Source organism: Arvicanthis niloticus, chromosome 4 (assembly GCF_011762505.2).
Source record: "Arvicanthis niloticus isolate mArvNil1 chromosome 4, mArvNil1.pat.X, whole genome shotgun sequence".
NCBI classification, from domain to species: Eukaryota; Metazoa; Chordata; class Mammalia; order Rodentia; family Muridae; genus Arvicanthis; species Arvicanthis niloticus.
Genome location: NC_047661.1, coordinates 34,807,049 through 34,823,985, shown reverse-complemented (window position 1 = coordinate 34,823,985; position 16,937 = coordinate 34,807,049). Strand labels below are relative to the sequence as shown.

At 40.7% G+C, this 16,937-nt stretch overlaps 1 protein-coding gene across 7 annotated transcripts in view; it reads left to right on the top strand.

Moving 5' to 3' along the window:
- The window catches only part of Elf2 (E74 like ETS transcription factor 2), an 85,375-nt gene extending 69,427 nt beyond the window's left edge, over nucleotides 1-15,948 (top strand). For 4 of the 7 annotated variants that reach the window (XM_034500109.2, XM_034500115.2, XM_076932356.1 and 1 more), the window contains 6 exons: nucleotides 5,355-5,468; nucleotides 7,190-7,363; nucleotides 9,898-9,984; nucleotides 11,683-11,875; nucleotides 13,383-13,733; nucleotides 14,225-15,948. In XM_034500109.2, coding sequence (XP_034356000.1) covers nucleotides 5,355-5,468; nucleotides 7,190-7,363; nucleotides 9,898-9,984; nucleotides 11,683-11,875; nucleotides 13,383-13,733; nucleotides 14,225-14,843 — 1,538 coding nt within the window. In that variant the 3' untranslated portion in view covers nucleotides 14,844-15,948. The remainder of the gene's footprint in view (nucleotides 1-5,354; nucleotides 5,469-7,189; nucleotides 7,364-9,897; nucleotides 9,985-11,682; nucleotides 11,876-13,382; nucleotides 13,734-14,224) is intronic. The other 3 variants (XM_034500111.2, XM_034500116.2, XM_034500114.2) reach the window with 1 other exon arrangement.
- Nucleotides 15,949-16,937: the final 989 nt, after the last annotated feature.

Here is a 16,937-nt window from a genome sequence, read left to right as displayed (position 1 = left end):
GTCTACACAGAGAAACTCTATCACAAAAAGCAAAAAAAGAGAACGAAAGAGAGAAAGAAAGAGATAAGGAATAGCATTATTATTATTATAATATGTGTTTTTTTTTTTTTTTTTTTTTTTTTTTTTTTGTCCAGAGACTTAACCACGTTATTGGCGAGCTGACTGTGGTAAAGACACACTTGCCAGGCAGGCCTGGAAACCTAAGTTCGACCCCTAGGAGCCAGATGAAGGTGGATGGAGAGAACTGATTGAACGGAGTTGTCCTCTGACCTAGACAGACAGACAGACAGACAGACAGACAGACACACACTCACACTCACACTCACACACTTTTATACATACACATAGGAAGAAACCTATTTGGGGATGGATTGTATAATTTAGTGGTAAGGCTCTGTATATGCTCTCCAGTATAGGAAAAAATTCATTGTGAAAATGTGTTGAAGAAATTAACAGTTGAATTCATTGCAATATGAGTACTCAGATTTATGTGTCAGCAAGTTACAAAGTATGTCAGGGCATAAAGTCAAGAGTTTTCTTTAGGAACAAATAATGGTAGTGAAAGGCAGGCAGCACACTGATCTAGAGACCCCAGGAGGCTTTCAGGGGAATCTAAAAAGTTAAACTGTTTTTCATAGCATTATATTATTTGCCTTTGAATTTTACGAGTGCATGGAAACAAAAATTTAAAAAGAGTCCTAGAATATGTAAAACATGCTGTATTTAGTAGCATAGGTCTGTAATCCCAGCTACTCTGGAGACTGAGGCAGGCTTTTTGCAAATTCATGGCTTATATAGGCTGAGGAGTGAATTCAGAGGCAGCCTGTGCAAGCTTAGTGATACCCTATCTGAAATTAAAAACTAAAACTAAAACTAAAAAAGCGCTGAGGATATAGCTTAGTGGTAGACTGCTTGCCTGATGTGGACGAGGCCCTGGGTTCAATCCCCGTGAATCTCTACTCCTATACATGCATGCACGTGTAACACATACAATTGTAAAGCCGCTGGGTTAGTCTAGTTATTCTAGTTATTTATCTTATGCATATTTAATTAACTGTGTGTTATTGTAAATGAGTAAATATTTTTGAAGTTAAAAAGCAAAGTTTGTGTTTATTGAGGCAAGGCTTCTTCGTGCTAGCCCAGGCTGTCTAACCTAAAACTCCAGAATATTGGGGTTTCAGGTGTGAATTAACTGTGCCCAGCTAAGTTTTAGTTTTCCAATACAATAATTAGCTGTAGATAACATATATTCAAAGTCTTTTTAAGATTCTCAATAATTTGAATGCAGAAGTGTCTTCTGACAAAAGTTAAGTCCAACGATTGGCTTAGGCTGTCATTTGGTATAATTGCTAGCCACCTGTGGGTATTGAATATTTGAGATTTGACTGAGAAATTTAATTTTGAAAGTTTTTATATTGATTACACGCTATAATGTAATGACAATATTTTGAATATACTAAACAAAAGGGTTAATTTCAAAAGGTATTAATTTTTTTCCCTTTTAAAGCTACTAATACCCTTTTGTACTTTTTAAATGTGGATAAGAGAATTTAAAATTACGGCTTTTACTTAATTGGCTAACTTTGGATTAGAAAGTTATTTTAATTGTCTTGTTATATTTTATAAAGCTGTATTGGTTGATGGTGAAGATGAAAGATTCCAGTCTCCCTTCTTTACTGCAGTGGTTTGGGGCCTCTGTCACTACTCTGTCTGGAGGCATTAGAGGGTGTGGTCAGTCCTCAGAACTTGTGGTGACCTAGGAAATACGAGTTTACGACACTGTTTAGGAGAAACCACTGACACCTAATGAAGTATTTCTCATTTTTCCATTGCTCTCAAACTCCATTGCTAGTAAAGTTTATTTCTGACTTGAGAACACTGTTAAGAACTAGATCCATTGCCAGCATTCTCTTTGCAAAGCTGGGAGGTATGCCTCTTGTCAGCCTTAATTACCAAGTTTGGTATTTTGTAACAGCTGTTGAGTGAGTCTGGAGCAGTGCACATACAAATACCAGCTGAATGGAGGTGGACATGGAGTGGACATATTTATCCACAGTAAATGGCAGCACAGGCCACATTTATTGATGGTGTTGTGGTCAGAATTGAAATCATTTTCAAGGAGACTGGGCCAGTGAGGTCAACTGACCTATTAGTTGGTTTCTGTTTTTAAATCAAGTTGTTCAGTTTCTACCATGAATTTCATACATTGTCTAGAAAGCAGTGAGAAGGAGTTTATTTGCAGACGCTGCTTACTTTGCTTACTTTGGTCGGCAGTATACTATTAAATTGGTATTTATCTTTACAAATGTGTACTTTTACATTTCATTTGAATTACTGAGCTGAACAAAACACTGAAGTTTTTAAAAATTACAGAAATGGAAAGGTATTAAGTTTCTGTTATCAAAGATTGTTTTAGAAAATTACCTGTTGACTTAGGTCAACAAAGTATAAAGAAAGAGACTCTATAAAATGGTCTATAAAATGGGTAACATAGTCTTGGAAACTCTCATTACATTTTAATTTATCAGACACTTGGCTTTTAGATTTTTATTTATGTTTAGCATTGAACTGAACACAGTAGCTCCCAAAATAGAAATCACTGCTCTTTAACAAGCTGTTAGATTTCAGAGTAACAGGAGATTATTTTACATCTCATTGAGTCTGATGGTACTCTCTGAACTTGAAGCAGCAGGAGGCCAGAGAGCTATGCAGACCCCGGGCTCCACGCAGCACTGGGCATGTGATAAATACTCGGTTGACACTGGCTGATTGTACTTAACGTATTTCATTTTCTAGTTGGCAACTTATAAATTGTGGGTATTTAAAGTAATAGTAAATATTTTGGGGTTATAATTTGTTAAATTTGGGATGCTAAGTTTGAGGTCAGAAGTAGAAGCAAGAAAATATGCTTTAAAAAACTAATTGGAATTGGGTGTGGTAGTAGACCCTTGTAATCTCATGCTTAGGGAGCAGAGGCAGGAGGATTGGTAGTTAAAGATTTCTGCTGTGTCTAGAGTTCCAGGCTATCCTGGCTACATGAGATTCTGCCTTAAAAAACAAGCAGAACACAACGAAGATTCGTTTGTACTAACAAACTTAACAGTGCATCTCAAACTTCTTAAGAATTTACGGCACACGGTGTGTAACTGTTAGGCAAGTATTTTTGTTGTTTATAACTTATATTTTAAAATCTGTAGTTTTATTGCCCTATGACTTTTAAATACTTGAAGCTAATTGTAGTACAGTACAGTTTTTGGAGTATATCTTCATAATATTACATAAGGAATTAGCTTACCCAGGATAGTTTATTAATAGCGCCTAAGACAACAGCTAAATTACAACACCAATCCTGCCTTAAAGAGGATGGCTCCCAAGATGATGTTTAAAACCTGAGAGTTTGCTTCCCGAGGGTTGTTAGTATGTGTGAGTCTTACAGGGTGCCCCTCTGAAAAACAGTCTTAAGAATGGTGGTGTCTTTTATACTTAATACTAAGTTTTTAAAAGTTGAACTAGCAGGGCTGAGTGAATCCTTTGCCTCCCTGAAGCTGCAGATAAGAGTAAGCAGGGTCACCTAAAGATAGATTTACTTAGAGGTTTGGCTGCCTGTCCGGATCCAGTTAGCTGTGAGCAGATTTCCATAAATGGGAAGGGCAGCTGCAGAGCCGAGCACCTTGCTTGGGAGCGGGGACGGTGTGTAACAGGTGCTGGAACAGGCCTGACGCTTTAAAACAAATGCTCCCCAAATGACTTCGGTTTTAAGGCTGAGCCATTTGGTGAATTTGGAGGCTGTAACCGTTTTTCTTTTCACAATTAAAATTTCCTGAGACAGGCCAGAAGATTCATGTCTATACTTGTGGATTTGTCATGGTTTTATGAAATTTTATGAACATTCACAACAAGCTCCTTAAGGGGAACATCGGAAGAAAAATCAGTCAAATTAAAATCTAGTATTTATGTTTCAGAACATCTAACCATATAAATCAGTCAGTATAATTAAGTCAGAGTGTAAAATAAATGTATGACTAAGATAATGAGTTCTTGACAATTCTATTAAGATCATGGGGTTGTCCTTAGTTTGATACATAAAATAAATGCATATTTGCCTTACTCTAAGGAAACCTAGGGCTAGATATGAAGCGTAGAGGTGGAACACTTGCTCAGTAATGGGAGGTGTTGGGTATGATCCCCAACATCTCAGAACTAAACAAACCCAGCTGTGATTCCACAGTTGGGTTAAGATAGCTCCCTTATTGAAAGGGACTTACACTATTGAAAGGGGTGAGCAGTAGTCACACTGAATTCCTATTTCATGTCAGGAACTGTATGAGATTTTCACATCTATTTTGGCAGTGTCCTGCTCCGTAAGTGGAAACTGAGGCAGAAGAGAGTGAGTGGATTGCCTTAGTGGCAGAGACTAAGAACTCAAGCTGTTAGACCTGAAAGTGCAAACCTCTTCTTGTGTACTTGACTGTTTGACAAGTCATTTGATAGCACAGCATAAAAGAAATATAAACCACCCATCTTTTTATGGACCTACCCACATATGTACTTCTCTTATGTGAAACCTATCGAAGTGAGTCTCAGAAAAGAATGAGTTTACTATAAGGAAAGTTCCAAAGTATTGTGACATTAAAACCAATCCTCGTCTGGAGGTTGTCTGCTCACAGGGGACTATATAAAAATTGAAGTTATTCCTTAGGCTAGCTTAGACAAAAGTGTTTCTTCCTGATTTCTGTTGGCTATTATGTTACTCTCAGATTAGTGACAACACATCAGATTACATAATTGTCCTCCTATAGGGTTATTGTTCTTCACCCAACCTCTCTCTCTCTGTTCCCTAACCCCTGTGGAAAAGTCCCTCAGTTTTTTTTTTTTTTTTTTTTTTTTTTTTTTTTTTTTTTTAATTTTGGTCTAAAATGGATGCAGGCTTCATATTTCAAGTTTGGTGTTTTGTTTTTGTTTTTGTTTTGTTTTGTTTTTTTCCTTTTTAAAAAGATCTGGGAACTCCTTGCTAATTTCTTGTCAGCTTTGTTGGGGTTTTGGATTTGAGATAGGGTCTGCTGTATACCCCAGAGTAGCTCCAAATTCCAGTCCCTGCCTTAACCTTGCAAGTACTGGGATGAAAAGTGTGTGGCTTATTCCTGGCTCATTGGTTGCTTTTAAAATCAGCATTCACTGTAGAGAACATAGACATTAGCTTTATAATAAATAATAAATATTTTAGTAAGTAGTTAATAAATACTCAGTGGCTTGTATAGAGTTGTTCACATGGACATCAGTTCATATATATTCAGTAATATATTTTTAATTGCTGGTGTTTTCATTTTTACTTAAGAACTTTGCTTTTTTCACAGTGGAAGCATCAGTTCACAGCAGTAATGCACACTGTACGGATAAGACCTTTGAAGCTGCTGAAGCCCTGCTTCACATGGAATCTCCTACCTGCTTGAGGGATTCCAGAAGTCCTGGTATGTGAGCCGTCCAGTTTTCTCTATTGTTGGGTGACTGTTTCCTATTAGATTGAAGATGTTAACTGGGTGGTGGTGGCAGTGCACACCTTTAGATCCAAGCACTGGGGAGGCAGAGGCAGGCAGAGCTCTCGAGTTTGAGGCCAGCCTGGTCTACAGAGTGAGTTCCAGGACAGCCAGGGCTATATAGAGGAAAAACTCTGTCTCAAAAAACCAAAAAAGACAGACAGACAGACAGACGGACAGATGGACTATGGAGATAGAAAGAAGCTGTTAGGGCAGAGGAGCCCTTGCCAGGGTTTGTACATACACACCTGGCATCAGTAACTGATAGGAAGGTTTGAAAACCTTCAATGCTATCTGTGGTTATGTTGCTTTTCTTGATTCGGGGGAACTCAGAGGTAGTTGTTGTCCTTTCGGGTTGGACAAGTTGGGCCATCTGCTCCTTACAACCCTTCCAGGCCTTCATCCTGATCAACAGGCAAAATTGCATGGAGCCTATGGTAGAGAAGAAAAGGAGTTTATTAATTTATTTTATATTCCTTTCAGCTTGTGAGATAAGGTTGCTTTTATAATTTTATTTTTTGGCAGGCTAATTTTAATAGTGGTGGTGTACTAATTTGATTTTGTCCTAATTTTAATTCAGTGTGCAGGAATTTAGAATACGTTGCTAAGAGTAGCCATCTTTAAAAGGTTATTTTATGTGTATAGGTCTTTTCCTGCCTACATGTCTGTGTACCGTGTGCATGCCTGATATCCATGGGTGCCAGAAAAGGATCGGATCCTCTGGGACTGGAGTTACAGATGGTTGTGAGCTGCCATGTGGATGTTGGGAATTGTATTCCAGTCCTGGAAGGGCAGCCAGTGCTCTTAAACACTGAGCTATCTTCCCAGCCCTGCAACCATCTTTTTAATTGGATTAGGAATCCAATGCATTCTTCAAGGTGTGGTATCCTTATTATTCATGCATATGTGATAGAAACTGAAGCAACATTATTGTATGTAATAGAATACCAGGTGACAATCTGTATGTACTATTTTAGTGACTTAAAATGATATTTAATGGCCTAAAATTAGTCATTCTTTTTTATATTTTAAAATGAAATATAACTGTGTACTTTGCATTGAACATATATTTATAAACTTTTACATTTTATATCATGTCCTTGTATTCCTCAGTTAATGAATAATGGCAGATATATGCAACAAAAGTAATTACTAAAGGACTATTCTTTTCACATTTTCTCTGTGAAAATATGTACAATGTTGCTACGATTAACTAAAGTTTAAAGGGAGTTGGAGAGATAGTTCCAGGGTTGAGAGCACTGCATACTCTGTAGCAGAGGACCTAGGTTTGGTTTTCAGCCCCCATCCACGTGGTGACTCCAGTTCAGGATGATCCGATGCCCTCTCTGGCCATCACAGGCACTAGGCACACAAGTACACGCCAGCCAAAAATGTTCACACACATAAAATACTTTTTTTTTTTTTTAAGTACCTAAAAGTATGAAAAAGAGGTTGGCTGTCAAGATGATTGTCCTAATACTTACTTACTTGTATAGTTTTGGATAATCAGTAACTTGATTTCTTCAGGCACAAGTTCTCATCTTTCTTACTTTGAACAATTCTTTTGTAAACCTCGCCTCTTCTAATATTGAACCATCCACATAGGAAACTGTAATAGGGGTAGGAAATTATAATTTTTCAACTTTTTTTTATAGTGGAAGTGTTTGTCCCTCCTTGTATATCAACTCCAGAGTTTATCCATGCTGCGATGAGGCCAGATGTCATTACAGAGACTGTAGTGGAGGTGTCAACAGAAGAGTCTGAACCAATGGATGCCTCGCCTATTCCTACTTCACCAGACAGCCACGAACCAATGAAAAAGAAAAAAGGTTGAGTATATGTATCACTTGTGATACATCTTTCCCATCTCATGGTTTTGTTGGTTGGTTTGGTTGGTTTTGGTTTTCCAAGACAGGGTTTCTCTGTGTAGGCCTGACTGTCCTGGAACTAACCAGGCTGTTTTCAAACTCTGAGGTCTGCCTGCCTCTAGTGCTTTTTTAATTATTTTGGGATAAGGTCTTATCTCTATATAGCTCAGGCTGTCCTTAAATTTGTCATTCTCCTACCTCAGCCTCCCCAGTTTTGTGATGAATGCAAACATTTGCCACTGTAATAGCCTATTAAAACACAGACACAGACACAGACACACACACACACAGACACACACACACACACACACACACACACACACACACACGGCTACCAAGTAACATTCATGGTCTTAGTGTTTTCTTCTTTTTGTGGATAGTGTTTTAAGAAAAACAAGCAACTCTTCCCAGATTCTTTTTGCCTCTCTACTAACCCAACTTTATTCTCTTTCCAAAACCTGTCAATCAAAACAAAAAACCAGTAAGACAAAACAAACAAATAAAAACTAAGGTAACAAGGTCACAAAAAACTATGAAGTCTGTTTTGTATTGGCCAACTACTCCTGGGCATAGGCTTGACCTGCCCTGGACTATGGTTGAAAAAAGGTGGGCGGATTGTTGAGGAAGATGAAGTTGGAGGATCACAAGGACTACAAATCTTTTTCTTAAGCCAAAGACTCTCTTCCTTATATTTCCTCTTTCTCCCTCCCTTGCCCTTGGTCCTTTCTTCCTCCCCAAGCTACAACCTCCTCCTCATACCATTTTCTGTTTTCTTCTCTTCCTTCTCCCTTCCCCTTTTCATTCCTGTGACTTCCCACAGAGATTTAACTGCCTCTGCCTCCCAAGTGCCAGGATTAAAGTTCTGATGTTCTTCTTTAAAAGACCAAGGGTGAGGGCTGGAAAGAGGGCACAGAAGTTCAGAGCACTGGTTGGTCTTTAGATCCTATTCCCAGCACCCACATGACTGTTCATAGCTGTCTGTAAATACAGCTCCATTGATCTGAGGCACAGCTGCCTCCAGTTTCATAGAGTCTGATGCCCTCTTCTGGGTACCAGACTTGCAAAAATGAGACGGAGATATGCAAGCAGACAACACCTATACACATTGCACAAACACAAACATTTTAAGATTGCCAGTATAAACTTAGCAGTGGGTAAAGAAAATTTCTGATTTCTAAGCCTCATTTCCACAGTGAAAGGGCCAGCATATCTCCATGTCACAGTGCACACATACTTTCCTATTCAGATCAGGTGGTTGAGGCAGGAAGATGATTAATTTTAGGCTAGGCTGGACCATGGAAGTCTAAGGGGGACTATGATCAAAGCATACTATATGTCTGAGAACATAATAAGAAAACCCATTACTGGGTGCAGTTAATATGTACAAATTCACGTCATTCTGTGGTTACTGCTGTTTGGGAGACAGTCAGAATACCATCATCTGTGTGATTTGTGACTGTATGTTTGAAGCAGAGAATCCTTTTTTTAAAGGTATTTTTTATTGTGTGATGTGTGTGTGCTGGAGGGCAGAGGGAAACTGCACATAGAGCTGAGCCATCTCTCCAGCCCCAAACCTTGTTTGTACTGATAAGCAATGTAACTTACTTCATACTCCCCCTTGCTAATCTGTCTGCCTCATGGGAGAAATAAGGACAAACGAGAATGACCAAGGCATTTATTAGACATAATCACTTGGAAAGTGTGTTATTTTATTTTTAAAAACTTTACAGTGAATCTGCAAGTTGACAAGGAAATTTCAACACTTGCTTAAAATTCTGGAGAACTCTTTGGCTCCCAGTGTGAGCCAGTGTTTAATATCTGTGTTCATTTGAGCTCAGAGAGGCTTCCGATGCTGAGATCCTCTGCAGCACATAGGTGGGATTGTTGCTGACTGGAGGAGGAGAGGGGAGCATGAACAGAGTCAGTGTCTGTGCATGTGTGAAGTTCTAACAGCAGTGTATGGTGACTCACACCTTTATTCCCAGCTCCTGGGAGGCAGAGGCAGGGGGATTTCTGAGCACAAAGCCAGCCCAGTTTACATTGTGAGTTCCAGGATATCAATCCAAAGTTTAGAGGATTGATGCTGTCCCTGACCATAAAATAAAAGTTATAGAAGTTTTTGACTTGCTTTGTACAGTCAAATTTCTACCACCTGTTTTATTTAAAAATTTAGAAGTGTTTAATGCTTCTTTTGCAAGCAGCTTTCATATGTTCTGAGTCTTCTTGGGTGAGGGACTGCGCTTCATGCATGCTAGGCAACCTCTCTGCCTGTGCTGAGCTACGCCTCCAGCCCCGAGGTCTGGGCTGCCCTTGGAACTCACTAGGTGGCCCCTGCTGACTTCAGTCTTCCTTTCTGGCTTTTCATAGGATTGTACCACCTTAGCACTTAAGAGTTTTCATCTGCATATTAGTATCTAGTTTAGTGAGGAATGTCTTTTTGAAGAGTCTGCTTATCTCTGTTTTCAGTTTCTGATTTCTTTATCTTACTTTTTCAGTTGGCCGTAAACCAAAGACCCAGCAGTCACCAGTTTCCAATGGGTCTCCTGAGTTAGGAATCAAGAAGAAAGCCAGAGAAGGAAAAGGTAATTATCTTTTAGGTGACATTTTTGCAGGATTATTTCTAGTAGATGTACATATTATATGGGAGTACGATCTCTTAGTATTTGTTAATTAGGGATGGACCAGCATTATGGGAATCTCTTATCAAAATAGCTATGCCTCAAAGAGGTGGGATAGCCATTGTATTTGGTACTGTCCATAGGGCAGTGCAAACCATTGTTTTTGGGACCATGTTTTAGAGGATAGTTGTATATGCACTCCTCCTCACATTTAGCCACTTGACTAGAAGAGGCTGCACTCACTCATCTGCCAGTGTGTGTGAGTCAGTGTCTGAGACTCGGCATCTCTGAGCTGGGGCCTGGTCCTGGGGCTGGTCAGTGTCAGTCTTGGCACCAGGCGCTGTTATTTAAGCTGCCTCTGGACTTCTGCTACATATTTTCTGTTTTTCAAGACAGGGTTTCTCTATGTAGCCCTGGCTGTCCTAGAACTCACTCTGTAGACCAGGCTGGACCCGAATTCAGAAATCCACCTGCCTCTGCCTCCCAAGTGCTGGGATTAAAGGCCACCACCACCATTACCTGGTTGATTTTTTTTTTTTAAACGGTGTGTGTTTCTTTTCTTTTTCTTCTTCTCCCTCCCTCCCTTTCTCCCTTCCTTCCTCCTTCCCTCCCTCCGTCCTTCCCTCCCTCCCTCCCTCCCTCTCTCTCTCTCTCTCTCCCTCCCTCCCTCCCTTCTTCTCTCCCTCCCTCATTCCTCCTTCTCTCTCTCTCTCTCTTTTTCTTTCTTTTGACCTGACACTGGAATTACAAGCAGTTATGAGTGCTAAGAATTAAACCCAGGGCCTCTGCAAGAAGCATTCAGTGTTTTTAACTACTCAGCCATCTTTCCAGCCTCTCTGGTTTCTAATTTGTTGTGTTTGATGATTTCCAGTAACATTAGGTATATGTGTCTGATGATCCCATAAACAAATTGTCACTAGTTAATAGGTAAATGTTTTCAGACAGATAATCTTAAATTTTTTATTGATATGTTTAAGTTTGTCCTATTTTTAATAAGTTTATTATGTAAATGTACTGAAAACTGTCTGATAAGTCCACAGAAAAATTTGGTATCAGTTATATCCGAAGGAAAAAGAAGTAACTGCAAATTCGCTGTTCTTTTCTTTTGGATCTGGACGGGAACTGGTTTCAGACATTGATTTCCTTTTCTGCCCTTGGTCTTTTTACATTTCTACCGTGTTAGATTCTGTCTTTCAGTGCAGATTGAGAGGCTAGAGGATGGAACGCAGCCAGCAGGAATACCTACCTGTCTAGTAGATCCCTAGAGCACACATTGTCCAGCCTGAGTAGAGCACTGAGCCACTGCCATTAACAAACCTGAAACCTGGGCACAGGAGACGTGACAGTATAGAATCACATCACAGCCTTACAGCTTAAGAACCAGGCATGGCACGTACTTTTAATCCAGTTCTCAGGAGGCAGAGGCAGAGGCAGAGGCAGAGGCAGAGGCAGAGGCAGAGGCAGAGGCAGGTAGATCTCTTGAATTTGAGGCCAGCTTGATCTATGTAGCAAGTTTCAGATCTGGAGAGGCTGCATAGTCAGACCTGTCTCAGAAAGAATCAGCACATAGATAGTTGTAAATAAGAATATTTTATCTGCCTTTAATCATGTTGATGAATTTTAAGTTAATGTCTGTCATTGTTTTTACTTTGTTTTTTAAAGGAAACACAACCTATCTGTGGGAGTTTCTTTTAGATCTGCTTCAAGATAAAAATACTTGTCCCAGGTATATTAAATGGACTCAGAGAGAAAAGGGCATATTCAAACTTGTGGACTCAAAGGCTGTCTCGAAGCTCTGGGGAAAGCATAAGAACAAACCAGATATGAACTATGAAACCATGGGGCGAGCTTTGAGGTGAGAATGACCATAGGCTAGTTCCTAAGTAGAACTTACTTGTCTCTTTAGATTGTCTGTTAGTTGTTACAGTGGTTTAAAGAAAAGCTTGAAAATAGATCCCTTGATGTAACTAAAACTTTGAAGATAATCTAGAAGACTTTTCTAGATTTGGAAATAGATAGGAAAAGAGAAGTTTGGTCTATATGCCTAAAATGTCAATGTTGGAAAAATCCTTACTTACAGGAGGTGGCTCTGCATTTAGGACTGTTCCAAAATAGGAATTGTTAACCTTGTAGGCCTTAAGACTGGGTGTAGTGCCCAGGCCTCGCAGTCAGTTGTAGTGGTTGAAAATTAAAGAGAGAAGGATAAGTTCAAAGTCACCCTCTTTTACATAGTAAGTTTGAAGCCAGCCTGGGCTATGATGATCTGAAAGAACCTTAAATGAAATACATTTTCCAGCGTTAATTTACTTTTAGTCCCTGCAAATGATGTAAATGACTTTATCTTGAAAATGAAAAAAAAAATTTGTTGACTTTGGTCAGTGTGAGAAATCCATTAAATCTCCAATGAACACATTATAGTATTCATTTATTTGAGACAGGTCTTGCTACGTAGCCCAGGCTGGCCTGGAGCTTATGTAAACAAGCTGGCTTTGAACTTGCATCGATTCTCACAGCTTCTCAATGCTGTTACTTCGGGCGTGAGCTACTAGTGTTATGTGACAGTGTTCACATATTCCACAGATTTCTGATTATCCCATAGAAAGTCAGATTGTTTTTTATAACAAATCAGAGCTGCTTATATTACCAATAAAGTATTCTGTGTCTACGCTAAGCTTTTTTTGTTTGTTTTGTTTTTCGAGACAGTTTCTCTGTACGTTAAGCTTTTCTTAAGAGACAGAACAAGGTATTCACGGTGGAATGTACTATGATCTCATCACTTGGGAGGTGGAGAAAGGAGGGTCAGTCTAGAGTTGGAAGCTGGCCTGGTCTATGGGAGAAGAGGCCACAGGGTGCAGGATGACGCTGGGTGGTAGCACTTCCCCCAATAGAGAGTCTCTAGGTTCAGTCATCGACACTGCAACTTTTGTGGACATACCAAGGTCACAGAGCTGTGCTGGCTACTTCTCACTGATGTGACAGTGGCAGTTTAAGGAAGGGCATATAGTGGTAGGACTCGGGCCGTCCCCAGCCAGACAGCAGCAGTGAGCGCCGTACTTAGCCTCCCTTTCTAGTTGGTCTGAGACTCTGAGTCATGGAGCGCTGCCCGCAGTTATGGTGGCTCTTCCTACTTCCGCTGACTCTAGTCAACCCTGCGTGCTTCTAGAGCTCGTCAGATTGACAGCATTAACCTGTGGTATGGCATGCCAACTTCATTGTCACCAATCTGTAATCTTAGGTGTAGTCCAAGTGTGAGGAGCTCTCGTCTACAGGAAGAAGTGAATGTTATGTGTTTGCTGTGTGTGGTTTTATTGGAGAAGATGATAGTACATTTGATAAATTTAGTCATTTTATTTTTGTTACAGATACTACTACCAAAGGGGAATTCTTGCAAAGGTTGAAGGACAAAGGCTTGTATATCAGTTCAAGGACATGCCCAAAAACATAGTGGTCATCGATGATGACAAAAGTGAGACCTGCCCCGAAGACTTAGCAGCAGCTGCTGATGACAAGTCTTTAGAACGAGTGTCACTATCTGCAGAAAGTCTCCTGAAGGCAGCGACTGCCGTCCGAGGGGGGAAAACCTCCTCTCCTCTGAACTGCTCCCGAGCAGAGAAGGGTGTGGCTAGGGTTGTGAATATCACTTCCCCTGCTCATGATGCTTCCTCCAGGTCTCCTACCACCACAGCACCTGTGTCGGCAGCAGCAGCTCCAAGGTGAGGGAGACGGTGAACTGTAACATAGGGTTTGTGTTTGGATGCTCCTTGGAACAAATGAACCGTCCTTGTTTGAAGCTGTATCGGACAGCACTGTAGGAACACTTTTCAAGGGCTGGATCTTTTCAAGTATACTTTTAGCTATTTATAGTGGCACACACCTGGAGGCCTAAGTACTGTGGACGTTGAGGCAGGAGAATCACAAGTTCAAGGCATGCCTGTTCTGCAGAGTATGGGTTCTAAGCTAGCAGTAAGTTAGCAAGACCTTGCCCAGAAAGCCAGGGCCGTGGCTCAGTGGTGCACACTTGATCAGCATGCCGGACCCTAGGTCCAGTCCCTGGGGGAGCGGAAGATTTTTTGTTATAACTTCAGTGCAACTGTAAGAGTTGGGAACACCGGTTTCGGGTGTTAGGATTTGTGATTCCTTTTGAACATGAGACTCATTTTCCCATTTAGTGTTAAATATAACCAACTTGTTTCTAATCTACCAGGACAGTTCGTGTGGCAATGCAAGTCCCCGTGGTAATGACATCACTGGGTCAGAAGATTTCAACTGTGGCAGTTCAGTCAGTCAATGCAGGCACACCATTAATAACCAGCACCAGTCCAGCTACAGCAAGCTCTCCAAAAGTAGTCATCCAGACAGTCCCGACTGTGATGCCAGCCTCCAATGAAAATGGAGACAGAATCACCATGCAGCCTGCCAAGATTATCACCATCCCTGCTACTCAGCTTGCACAGTGTCAACTGCAGACAAAGTCAAATCTGACTGGATCAGGAAGCATTAACATTGTTGGAACCCCACTGGCTGTGAGAGCGCTCACCCCTGTTTCAATAGCCCATGGTACACCTGTAATGAGACTATCCGTGCCTGCTCAGCAGGCTTCTGGCCAGACTCCTCCTCGAGTTATCAGTGCGGTCATAAAAGGGCCGGAGGTTAAATCAGAAGCCAAAAAGCAGGAGCACGATGTGAAAACCTTGCAGCTGGTAGAAGAAAAGGGGGCAGATGGGAACAAGACAGTAACCCATGTAGTGGTTGTCAGTGCGCCCTCTGCTATTGCTCTTCCTGTGACTATGAAAACCGAAGGGCTAGTGACATGTGAGAAATAAGCTCCCAGGGATTGCAGACATTTGCAAGGGAAGTCATCAAGAAAAGTCAGAGGAGGACTTTCAAACAACTGTGCATATAAGAAAGCAATCAGACTTACTGGAAATAAATTACCTATCCCATGTTTCAGTGGGAAGTGAACTACACATCGAGATGCTGACAGAAAACTGCCTCTTAAAGTAAGAACAACTGAACCCTCAATAAGAAAAAAGACTGAAAGGGACCAAGCAGCTCACTACAATATCACGTTACACTAAGAGTTGGAACACTAACACCTGTAAGAGGTTACATAGTTTTCAGTGGGGCGGGGTTGGGATGGGTGATGTCATTGTTACAAATAGCATTTTTTGATGCATTTTATATGCATACCAGCAATTAGCACTGTGCTCGTGCAGTGCTCACTTAACTGGTGCTATGTGAAGACTCTGCTAATACAGGTATTCTAGAATGTGAACTGCGTGGATCCAAAAGCTTCACAGAGAGAGGAGAGCAAGATCTAGTGCGCTTTTGTTCGTTTGTTTTGTTTTATTTTTTGATTTTGAATATATATATCATAGCTTAAGCTGTTTTAAAACAAAGGCCTTAGACTAATTTTCGGTTTCCTTTCTTGAAATAAGCTAATGGCTTGTTTGTGTAAAGCTTTTTTATTAAAAGAAAAATTTTAAAAATCTTGTACCTAGCACAGTATTGTTATAGAATTTACATGTAACATTTTCTATGGTAGATTAAGTCTGTCGGTTTCTTAATTGTGAAGAGATGAACAGTTGGCTCTGGCCCTTTACTGTACCACACCTGCGTCGCTCAAGTCACCCTACCTACCGTCTGCAGACATCGGTATCAGTTCTTCTGTCATTCGACATTCAGGCTCGCATGAACTCGCCAGGTAGCTCCAGGACCTGGCCTTTGTTTCCTTTCTCAGTCTTTTTCCTTTTCTCCTTTTTTTTTTTCTCTTTTTCTTTTTTAGTTGACATTTAAGAGGGAAAGTACCAGTGTTCAGATTTGAACTATAATAGTTTGTATATTCAACATTTGAAGTATATTCTATTTTGTTGTACTCTTGTTTCAAAGTGTATTCAAGTAGGTTTTGAAATATAGAAGTGAAATTTATCTTGTGGTTTTGGTCTCTGGTGATATTTTTCACAATGCTCAAGCCAGTCCAGGGTGTCGTTTCAGTTACGCAACGGAAGTCTGATGTTTTCTTAACGACTACCTGAAGAACTGCTACTCCAGCTTTGCCTTTGTCCCATTATAGGAATATTTGTCAACTATCTGCACATTCCCACTTTCTTTATAACTATAGGCACGTACTTAACAAATACCGTGTTCTAGTTGGTCACGTGTAATGGATTTGTACATGTGAACCACTTTCAGCACTAGCGGTAAACGGTGTGCCTGGCGTGTGCAGGCCCCTGGGTCTGTCTTAGCCTCACAGGTACTGAGTCGCCTCCAATCTGTCGGACCATTTGTTTCTGCCAGTCAGGATCTCACTTGAGCATCCGTCCTTGTGTGCCTCAGGAAGAGGCGCCTCCTATCCATCAGCATCTCTCTCCCTGGCTCAACAGTTAACAGTCATTCAGTGTTTTCTACCAGACCATTTTTTTTCCTCAGTGGGGAGCCAGCCTCACAGTGCTCACTGAAGTTCACCAATAGCTTAGTTTCCAAGTGAAACCCAATTTTGAAAACGTTTTTAAAGTTATGGTGTGTACATGCATGAAGGAGAGGACAAGGTTCAGAAGTCAGTTATTCTCAAGTCATGAGACTTAGTCACAAGCACCTTAACCTAGTCATCTCAAATGCCACATACTACATACATTTTTACACATAATTTACTTTTATGTGCCTGCATATATGATTGTGTACCACATGTATAAGGTGCCCATGGAGGCCAGGAGGAGTTGGAGCTCCTGGAACTGGAGTTAAGAGCTGCCATGTAGGTGCAGGGAATCAAACCTGAGTCCTAAACCCATGAGCCCTATCTCCACCCTCCCCTCCCCCATCATATCTTGCCTTAGTTTGCTTCCCAAAGTCAGTTTGGTTTCCCATGACACGCCTCTGGCTTATTCTCAGCCTGAATGGCTATCTTCAGATCTGATTTT